At 44.7% G+C, this 11720-nt stretch overlaps 1 protein-coding gene across 1 annotated transcript in view; it reads right to left on the reverse strand.

Moving 5' to 3' along the window:
• The window catches only part of GALNT15 (polypeptide N-acetylgalactosaminyltransferase 15), a 66759-nt gene extending 59335 nt beyond the window's left edge, over positions 1–7424 (reverse strand). Inside the window, exon 1 of the mRNA XM_007936668.1 lies at positions 6877–7424. Within this exon, the coding sequence (XP_007934859.1) occupies positions 6877–7424 (548 nt within the window). The remainder of the gene's footprint in view (positions 1–6876) is intronic.
• Between the last annotated feature and the right edge of the window lie 4296 nt (positions 7425–11720).

The raw sequence follows: 11720 nt of genomic DNA on the forward strand, positions 1-11720 counted from the left end.
AATCACCTTGTGGTTGTTGTTAGGTGCCATTGAGTCAGATTCAACTCATATAGATCCTGTGTACAACACAACAAACACTGCTCAGTCCTGTGCCAACTCCACAATCATTGCTAAGCTTGAACCCATTGTTGCAGCCACTGTGTCAATCCATCTTGTTCTTCCTCTTTTTCACTGACCTTCTACTTACCAAGCATGATGTCCTTCTCCAGGGACTAGTCTCTCTAGGTAACATGTTCAAAGTACATGAGATGAAGTCTTGCTATCCTTGCTTCTAAGTAGCATTCTGGCTACACTTCCTCCAAGACAGATTTGTTTGTTCTTCTGGAAGCCCATGGTAGATTTAACATTCTTTACCAACACCATCATTCAATGACATAAATTCATCTTGGGTCTTCCTTATTCATTGTCCAGCTGTCACATACATATGAGGTGATTGAAAACACTATGGTTTTTAATATTTTAAAGAGGTCTTTTGCACCAGATTTGCCCAATGCAATACGTCATCTGATTTCTTGACTGCTGCTTCCATGGGCATAGATTGTGGAGCCAAGTAAAATGAAATTGACAACTTCAATCTTTTCTCCATTTATTATGATGTTGCTTTTGGTCACCTAAAAACCCCAAAACCAGACTCACTGCCATTGAGTTGACTTGAGTCATAGTGACCCCTCTTTGGGTTTCTGAAGCATTATCTCTATGGAAGCAGATTGCCCAATTTTCCTTCCAAGGAGTGTTTGGTGGGTTTGAACCACCAGCCTTCTGGTTAGCAATCAAATGTCTTAGGCACTGCACCACCAGAGCTAGGGGAGATTTAAAACCTCTGGATGCCCAGGCCAATTAAATAAGGCTCTCTAGAAATGGGGCCTGGGTACGACTTCCCAGATAATTCCAATATATGTATCCAAATTTGTGAATTGATGAGTTAGCAGCCCAGAGGTGCAGAAAATAACTCTTTAGTCAGCGAAAGGACTTATGGATATGTGATATCCATAAGTGCCTGCTCCATTTTTCCTGCATCTCTCCAAGTCATCCCTAGACCCTTATTTAAGAATGTGATAAAACCAACATCTGTATGAAACTTATTACTGAAAAGAATCATCACATTTTTGTCTCATTTAATCAACAACTCTATGCAGAAGTGTTATTATCATCTCCATTTTATAGTTGAGGAAACTAGGACTTAGAAAAGCTAAGTGATTTGCACAAGGTCACACCGTAAGAATTAGTGTAGAATTCTAACCCAGGTCCACTGTTCTATAAGTCAATGAGTTAGTCACATTCTGGGCCAAATTACCTGCTGTGACAAGGAGACCAGCCAGTTGTGGGTATATAAACCAGGGAAACATGGGCCAAACCATAAACGCAAATCACAAGTCAATTCAAATAGGCAGCTCATAGCCAGCTACTACTCAGGTAACATTTATGATTAAGTGCAAAGTTTTGGGTCATGTGGGGGACTGCATTGCTCTCTGTTCTCTATTTTCCAATACCAGTACATGGAATCTTCCCAAACGCTACTGATCCCCCACTTGCATTCTGTACCAGTGGTTCCCCAAACTGGCATTGGTTTTTGAAAATTCAGACTACTAGGCTCCTATTCAGAACTATGGAATCAGAGTCTCTGCTGGTGGGATCTGAAAATCTATATTTTAAACAAGCAATCCAGGGGACTCTGATGTGCATGTAATTTGGGGAACTGGTAATCTAGCCCTTGCTGCCCAAAAGTGTAGTCTGTAGATCCACAATGTCAGCAATACTTGGGAGCTTATTAGAAATGCATCATCTTGGACCCCACCCCTGACCTACTGAATCAGACTCACAGGTGATTTGCACACACCTTAAATTTGAGAAGCACTGCTCTGGCCAACTTGTTTGACACTGTGCTTTAGAGCAGTGTTTCTGAAAGTGTGGTTCTCAGATCTGTGGGATCAGCATCACCTGGGAACTTGTTAGAAATGCAAACTCCCAGGCCCTATCTCGAGATATCATTGAGTTAGAAACTATAGAGGTGAAGGCTGGGAATCTGTGTTTTAGCGAGCACTCTCCAGATATTCTGATGCAGGCTCAAGTTTGAGAGCTACTGCTTGGCTGTAGAACTGACTTACCATACACTTTCTCACATGGAGCTTCTTTGATTTGAGAATCATTGCCTCTATACCAGATGCCAGGATGATCAAAGGAGATCTTTCCCTGGAAGAGCTTTAAAAACTGTGGATGCCACACCAGGCTAAAGGGGCAAGACTTGTTCCTTCCTGCCTTCTATTGTGACAACTGCTTTGAAGAGTTGAATTAATCCTATTATTCAGTTAGTGGCATATTTTCATCTTTGGTCCACCATAGGCCCTTCTCTTTATTTAATTTATATATTAATATTAATGTTAACTTTTATCCCCATCTCCACTCCCATGACTCCCTCTCCCAAGATCTCCATATTCACAGCCCAACCATCTTAATGAATGTTAATATTTCTTTTATTTATTCTTGTAAAGCACCTATTGGACTGCATACTTCCCCTAACGGGATTGTCCTTGTAGACCTCTCTCTGTTTCTTGCTTTTTCATACATATTTTAAGGTCTCCTTCATTGTTGACCATACATTGAATCTGCTGCTTCTAACTGGCACCTAGAATTTCATAGGCTGAATCCACCTCCTTTATTATTCTATGTTGAGAGACACCCAGATAGCTTCTGACTCCTTAGTACCACCAATGCTGTGAACATCCTCCTACACATCTTTTCATCAATCTGTGTGTGTTCTCCCATTTTATAGATGGAAAACTTTAGAATGCTTCCATCCCAAGTTAATTTTCCCAAAGCTCAGGTCTTTTAAGTGGCAGACATAGAAAGCATGGTGGGTAAGAGCATGACTTTGGTGTTAGACACACCTGGTCAGGTAACCTAAGACCAATGCTTTCACCTTTATGTGCCTCATTTTCTTATACCTAGAGTGAAGATAATAATAATAATAATAATAATACCTCCCTTATAGGGTTGAAGGGAGCTCTGGTGGTGCAGTGTCTGAGGCATTTGACTACTAACCAGAAAGCTGGTGATTCAAACTCACCAGCCACTCTGCAGAACGAAGATGAGGCAATCTACTTCCAAAAGACTTAGTGCCTTGGAAACCCAATGGGCGTTGTTATGAGTCAGAATAAATTAGATGGCAGTGGATTTTGTTTGGGTTTGGTTAATAGGGTTGATATGAGCATTAAATGATGAACAATAATGAGAAACCCTTACCACAATCTCTGGAACATTGTAAAACAAAAAAACAAATTGAGTTGATTCCAACTCATAGCAACCCCTCCTGGGGTTTCCAAGGCAGTATCTCTGCAGAAGTAGATTGCCCAGTCTTCCTTCCAAGGAGTGGCTGGTGGGCTTGAACCACCAGCTTCTGGTTAGTAGTCAAATGCCTTAGCCACTATGCCATCAGAGCCCTGGCATATAGTAAGTACTCAGTAAATGTTCACCATAGTTTTACATCTCTTTTCAGAAGCTATCTTTTGACCTTTGCACACACACACACACACACACACATATATATATATATATCTTGCATTATTGGTTGCTTTCTTTGCATGCCCCTTTTCAAACTGACCTTCAGCTATGACCCTAAAGGTGTTCTGAAAAGGTGGCCTGGAAAAGGGGTAAGCAACAGAGACCAGGATTTGTTTGGGGTTTTGATACAGGAATTGGGGCTAGCAGGTCATGTCTGGATTAGGAGATGAAGATGGGCTTGGAAAAGGCCCTGGAGTCTGGTATCTAAGTGGAGCCAGGTAATGTCACCTAAGTTGCATATGTTTGAGTGGCATGTGGATATTTTAGCAGGTGCCAGATACTCCTAGAGTGTTCTAGTGCTCTTCAGACCCTGTGGGAAAACAGAATGCAGGATCCTGCACACCGTAAGTATTTATTATATGGATTTTTTTTTAATGTGCTATATTTTGGCTCAGTTTGTAAAGTAGTGGGAGGAGGTGTGTCCTGTCAACCTAGAGGGAGGATGAGACTTGACGTCTTGCTTTTCAGGGAATCCCTTGTATATTCTGGAGTATTGCCAATAAGAGGAGGTCCTGACAGCAGAATGTAGAGGAGGCCAAGGCTTGGGATGCACAGGCTGCCGAGACAGGCTAGGGCCAGCAGAGGGTGCCACAGACCTCTGGACAGAGCTGGGGGCTGTCCTGTGAGAACAGCAAGCTGGGGGTGGCAAGACCAACTGTCCAGTTTCCTTTAGGACTGAGGGTGTTTCTGACAGCAGTAGCAGTAGCACAGCAAGACTTTCAGGGCTAAAACCACTAGGAAAGTCCTGATCAAACAGGGATGAGTTAATAACCCTAGCTGGAGAAGGCTGGCAAAAACAACTACTGAAGTGGTGTACACACAAACATGCATAGACAAATGTGTACATCCCATACATACAACACAAAATGCATCCACACTTGCACTATGCACATATCACACAACAATGCACGTCACATATAAGATACGCCACATACTTGCACATGTACATATGTACCACTCACACACTTTTACAACATACATATGCAACACATGTAATTCACACTCACACAGTATAAATACATACACATCATACACATGCAACAACAACACAATACACATGCACACACATGCCACACAAACATATGCAAAATTATATATGTGTACATCACAACACATATGCCCACACGTGCATCATATGCATGCACTTTGCCCAACATATGTAATACATATATAACACACAACACATACATGCACATCAATACATATGCACAATGTACACACATGCACAAAACACACATATGCACAACATGCAACTCATACATGTGCATAGCACACCACATATGAAATGCAAACATGAAGTACACATACATCAGATAAACCACATACATGCACCAAACACATGTACTACATGCACAACACGTATACAATGGACAGCACAGTTCAATATACACATGACATAATGTGCACATAACACACATAGTATACACACAACATACATACATAAACAAATATAATGCACCCACAAACATGTATGTGTACAACACACTTGCACAAAGCAGGCACACAGTCTCATACAGTCACACACACATATCTTTGGTGCCAGAGGCCCTCTCCTTCAGGGCAATGTTTCTTACTGGGAAAATGGGGATACTTACTCTTGCTATAGGCTAATGAGAACATATAGCAAAATACTTTGGAAAACTACATATTCCTTCCTTCATTCATTCAGCAATCATTTCTTTACTTTGTGCTGGACATTGAGATGTACTATATAGACACAGTCCAGACCTTGGTGGGGGGGGCCCACAGCATGCCAGGAGAAGTAGGCATTGAAAATATACACATCAAAGACCACTAGCTTCTGTTGCACCCAGGGCTACCAATTAAAACTCTAGGGTGCAAACAGAGCATCAAACTGGTGGGGTGGCTGGCTGGTTGGGGGAGGTGGAGTGGCTAGAGAACAAAATTTAAGGAAGCACTCACTATCAGGTGCTGACTCTGCATTTGCCCAGCCCTGAGAGTAAGCACCTCCTTAAATTTTGCCCTGGCCCTGCCAAGAACTGTGGAGTGTGTGGTCTGGCTCCCAACTACTGCTATACCCAAATGCTCTCACCTAGAGGTTTAGAGAGTATTTGCTTCCCAGAAAACTCTCTGGGCTCTGAGAAGATCAATGACTTATTATTATGGAAAAGGTCTTAGATTATTCAAACTAGCTTGGGTGGGGTGGCTAGCTGGTTGGGAAATAGACCTGGGAATTTCCTGAAAAGAGCTCTTTGAACTAATATTTGAAGTCCAAGTAGCAGGGTCCTGACTAGGGTGAGATGAGTGAGGTATTTCCCCCTTGTTAACTGCTGGCTGGTATCCAGGCCCCCCTCCTCATGGGCAGCCATGGTATTGGGGGTGTAGGTTTGGGAGGGTATAAACTCTGTGCCCCCCCCCATCCCTGAACATGGCTCTGCTGTATATCATCCACACCCTCAGCTTGCCTCCTGGGCTTGGGGACACCCTGCTGGGTTAGGCTGTGATCGGGTGAGCACTATATTCTAGAGCCTGGCTGCTGGAATTTTTCCCTTCTTCTAGTAGACTATTAAACCAGCTTGCCCTGGAAGATGGCACAGAGAAGTGATTAAGACAGATTGGAGCCCAACTACCTGGGTTCAAATCCCTGTTTTATACCTACTAGCTGTGTGACTGTGAGAAAGTTACTTGGCTTTTCTGTGCTTTATTTTCATATCATAAAATAGGCATGATGAAAATACTAGCCCCCCCCCCTCATTTTACAGTCATAAGGATGTTGTGAGTAAATACACAAAAAGCTCTTAAAGCCTGGCACACAGCAAGAACCATAGATATGTTAGCTATGATTGTTATTTTGATCCAAAATAAAAGTAAACACTAACCACAATCATAATATCAGAATGTACTGGAGTCAGAGTGTTAGAACTTGGAGGTATTAGAACTGCCTTGAAGAACATCTGTTCTAATACCCCTTCTGCCTTTTACAGGTGAAACTGTTTGACCAGATAATCCAGAGATAAAAGGATCAGAACCCAGGACAGGGAAGAGAATGAAGAAGGCAGAGTTCCTCATTTTCTGTTCTCAGGGTCAATGGCTGTCACCCAGAGGACTTGTTAAATGCAGATCACTAGGCCCCACCCACAGTTTCTGATTCAGCAGATTATTGGTGGGTCCCCAAAATTTGCATTTCTAACAAGTTCCTAGGTGACGCCCATGCTGCTGATCCAAGGACCACACACTTTTGAGAACCAGTGCTCTAAGGACAGTGGAGGCAGAGTGCAGAACGTTTGCATCTCTGAGTTGGCTTGCTCCTGTTTGTGCCTCAGTACTGGGGGAAGGGAAAGCAAAGGCCTTACTTACAGTGGGTGCCGCACCTCGGGCAGGACCCTCCGCACGGGGATGCGGGCACTGAGCACCTCGTTGAGGCCGTGGGGGTCTAGGCTGAGAGGTGGGGTAAGCTCATCTTCTTCAGAGACCTCCCCGTCCTCCTCCTCGGCCCCCCAGTCCCTCTCTGGGGCTTCCTCGTCCTGCCTCTTGCTCAGCTGCTTGATAAGCTGGTAGCTCCCGCCTCTCCTGCCCTGGCTCTGGTTCCTTCTGGCCCTGAGTAAATCCACAGCCACCAGGAGCTGATCCTCCCGCAGTGACAGCAAGGGAGGCAGCCCATCCAGGGGGCTGTACTCTTGGCCCTCGTCCTCAGCCTCCAGCACCCATTCTTGGGATTCCCCAAAGTTCAGGTGGTACCCAGCCTCAGGGCTGTGCTCGCAGGCCTGGGCTGCACCTGCCTGGTACAGGGCCTGCGGGGGAGGGTGCAGCATGGCCACCATCAGAAGCACACATCCCAGCAGCAGGAGCAGCAGCAGGAACTGCACTCTGCACAGTCCATGCCGGTATCGCTTCCTTAAGAGCATGTTACTGGAACTTGCCAAATGCAACAGGTCATGTTCAACTTTGTTTTCTCTTCCTGCTCCAGGTGCCTTCAAGCTTGCAGCAGAACCTGAGTTCCTGGTTCCACCTGAGAGCTTTTGCCTTTCACTTAACCTGCTCCTTTCTTTCCATCTGACATTTGCAATCAGTGTGTGCAAGACGCATTTCCACTTGCAATCAGAAAGCCACAGGACCCAGGTTCTCTCTGGGTGGACTTGTCTAATTGCCTTCTGAAAGCCAATTCACAGGGACTTCAAATTGAATAATCTGGACCCCTTGTACCCCCTTTTCTTCTAGGGAAAATAATTATTCCATTCTGCTCGGGTGTGCAGTCCCTTGTTTCGTTGCCCCCTCTTGCATGAATGCTCAAGTTGCTAAGAGATGTCTGAGGTGAGCTGGTGGGTCCTCAGTCCAGCAGAGTTGACAGCAGTCTCCCTTTGGACCCTTCTAGTTGGGTCAGATCAACAGATGTGAAGCCGGCAGTCAGTGCCTGATTTCCTTTCACACATAGCTCTGTACTCAGGCTCAGCGGAGAGCCCTCTGCCAGACACAACCCAGATCCAAGCATGAGTCTTGCTCCTGGTCCTAATGCCCTCACTGTTCCCAGGCTTTGGCATGATCTGAAGAACACAACCTTTTGAGAAAACAAAAGACGTCATTGCTAGAACCAAAACAAAACAGGAGCATCCCAGGAGTTCAGATGTGAATCTCGCTCATAGGAAGGATTTTTTTTCCCCACCCCGAGGGACAGGAAAGAGGCGTTGCCCCCTGGCTTCACGACAGCTGCACACTTGATGTGAGAGCAAGAAGCTGATTGTCTATTGGAAGCCTCAGCCTCCCAAAGGTGACTTGGCTGCTAGACTGGACTTTCCCTGAACAGTGCTGAGGACCACACTCCCTATCTCTCTGAAAACAAAATAGGGGGTTGGGGTAGATTCTCTTATAAGATCCCTCCTGCTCCTATAAGAACAACTGGACACCTACTAGGTGCTGACCACCGAGGGGGGACACGGAAGAGGAGTGGCATGCTCCTTCTCTCATAAAGCTTCCTTCATTCCACCAACAAATAACTAATGAGCACCTGCTATATGACAGAGATCTTCTGGGGGCTGAGGGGACAGTAATGAATGAAGCAGACAAAAATGTGTACCTTGTAGAGCTTACATTCTACACAGGAGACAACTAATTAAACTATAAAGTGGATCAAAAGGTGCTAAGGGCACCATTTATCTTTAGGAAAGATAAAGCAGGGAAGGAGGCTGGGGAGCCTGGTGGGAGGGGATTGCAAAAGGACAGTTGTTGTTGTTGTTGTTATGTGCCATCGAGTCAGACCCGACTCATAGCGACCCCTCCTTGGGTTTCCGAGGCAGTATCACTACGGAAGTAGATTGCCCCATCTTCCTTCCGGGGAGTGGCTTGTCGGTTTGAACCGCCAGCCTTCTGGTTAGCAGTCAAGTGCCTTAGCCAAAAAGGACAGTAGAGAAGGAAAATTTCACTGAGGAGTTGGCATTTGCATAAAGACAGAAGGAGGAGGGGAGGGGAGGAAACAACGCAAAATTTTTTTAAAAAGCAGCACACACAAAAAAGAAAAGAAAGAAGAAGGCAGTAAGGGAGAGGGCTGCACCCTTATCTAGGGAAAGAACATTTAAGGTAGAGAGAATAACAAATGCACAAATTCTGAGGTGAGAGTGTGTCTGGCATGGTTGAAGGGCCAGAGTGGCTGGAACAGAGTGGATGAGGTGGAATGTGGCAGAAAAGGAGATCAGAAAGGCAATGGGAGTGGAGGGAGGGGTTCATGCACTATAGGGATTTTGGCTTTTACTCTAAATGAGATGAGAGCTCTCAGAGAGTTTTGAGCAGAGGAGGGACACAATCTGACTAGTGTTTTAACTGGATCACTCTCACTGCTATATTGAGAGTAGACGATAGAGGAGCAAATGGCAGAAGCAAGAAGACCAACAAAGACATTATTACAATGACAGATGACGAGAGCTTCAACCAAAGTGGCATCAGTGGAAGGGACAAGAAGTGGTCAGCTTCTGGACAGATTTTAAGCAAGAATCTATGGAATTTGCTGATGAATTGATGTGGGTGTGACAGCAAGGGAAGAGTCAAGGATGACTCCAAGGTTTTGGCCTGAGTAGGTTGAAGAATTGCCATCAACTGAGATGAGGAAAATGAGGAGAAGTAGGCAGAATGAAGTGGATATCAGTGCTCAGCTTGAGTCTAATTTTAGACAGCCAAGGGGAGATGGGGTGTAGGCAGTTGACTGGAGTTCAGGGGAGAGGTCTGGCCTGAAGATACAAAGCTAGATGGCATCCGCACATAGATGGTGTTTAAAGTCCTGGGAAGTGAGATCGCCAAGGGAGTGAGTATAGATAGGAAAGAGGAGGAACCAGCATGCTCAGAGTTCTTGGGCTTCTGGCCTGGGGTTCTTGGTTCTAGTTCAAGATAAGCCAGATATCTGGGTTGTCTCAGAGCTCAGAGAGGTGAAAAAATGAACACTGCAGTTGGATAGACATTGTTATTGTTATTGTTAGTTGCTGTTGCGTTGATTCCAACTAATGGCAACCTCGTGTGCGCAGAGTAAAACTGCTCCATACAGTTTTCAAGGCTGTGAACTTTCAGAAGCAAATCATCAGACCTGTCTCCTGAGATCCAAACTGTTGGCTAGTAGTTCAGTCCTTAACCATTTGTACCACCCAGGATAGCCATCAGGGTTACTGTATGTCACTTCCTTTAGCTTTTCATCTGCCTGTTCTTTTTCATAGACCTCAAAACCTTTGGTGTTGGAAAGTCGACTATTTGCCCAGAAAAAAGTTATTTGTTTTCAGTTCAGTTGGGTAGCAGGCTAAAATGCCTGGACAAATCAGAGACTGGTAGCCTTTACAAAGGAGTAATGGGCACCAACTAGTAAAAGACAGCCTGCAATTTAATGGAAGCCTGGCTCAGGCCACTCAAAGAGATGTCATCAATAGCAATAGACTGGTCACTGTTCTCGTTCCAATTAGAAACTGAGGTGAAGAGAAGAGCAAGAAGCAAAGAAGGTGGGGAAGCAACCTCCCAAAGAACTTGAACACAGGGATGTTTTTTGTTTGACTGAGTTATAGTATATGGTGATGGCTGTTTGCTTGCTAGTTTTCCCTAATAACGGTAGCTCCATTTTTGTTTCTCCCACAGCCAGCACAGTGTCTGGCTCAGCAATACACAGTTGTCAAATAAATGGCTCTTGGAGATGATATGTTGTTGTTGTTTTGTTGTTATGTGCCATCAAGTCAGACCCGACTCATAGCGACCCCTCCTTGGGTTTCCGAGGTGGTATCACTATGGAAGTAGATTGCCCAAACTTCCTTCCGAGGAGTGGCTGGTGGGTTTGAACCTCCAGCCTTCTGGTTAGCAGTCAAATGTACAATCTACATTATGCACAGATTGAATTGTTAATGAAAAGGTAGCACCTTGGGATTGTTATCAATGTTTGATCTTAGATGGGAGAGGCATTCTACCCAGTATCCATAGAGCCAACATCTTCCCTTTTTTCAGACTACCTGAGAGAACGATGCCTGCAGGTGGCTCTTACAGATTAGATTATGTCCTCCCTGGAAAGAAATGTTGAAGTCCTAACCCCTAGTACCTGTTTAGAAATAGGGTCTTTGAAGATGTTATCAGTTAAGGTAACATTAGATCATACTAGAGTAGGGTGGGTGTGATCCAATCTAAGTAGTGTCCCTACAAAAGAGGAGAAGAGACACAGAGAAACAGATAGAGGAAGGATGGCTGTGTTAAGATGCATCTACAAGCCACGGGGCTACCAGAAGCTGGAGAGACAAGAAGGAACTTCTTCTAGAAATGTTAATCATGAGCACTGCCCAGCTGACCTGTCGATTTGGACTCCTGGCCTCTAGGACTGTGAGACAAGAAATTTCTGTTTTTAAAGTCACCCACTGTATTTTGTTACAGCTGCAGTAGGAAACTACTATAGTGGTTCACCTCATTCCTAACTCTCTGATATAGTCCAGACTACTCTGCTTTCCTTTTTCTCACTCTGGGCTTGTATTGTACTGGGAGAAATAACAGTGCTGATGATTAGGGTTTGACTCTGTGTCTACATGGCACAGTGGTGAGCAATGAGACAGGACTAACTTGGTGAAGACTGGCATCCATGGTGTTTGTAAGCACCCTCCCTGTGCCTGACCATGACCAGCAGGACCATAATCAAAAGCAAATGTGACCAAGAATATATACCTTGCCATGCCTACATGATCTGGAAAAAAAAAAAAAAA

Source organism: Orycteropus afer, unplaced genomic scaffold, assembly GCF_000298275.1.
Source record: "Orycteropus afer afer isolate SDZICR_OR568_19922 unplaced genomic scaffold, OryAfe1.0 scaffold00003, whole genome shotgun sequence".
NCBI lineage: Eukaryota > Metazoa > Chordata > Mammalia > Tubulidentata > Orycteropodidae > Orycteropus > Orycteropus afer.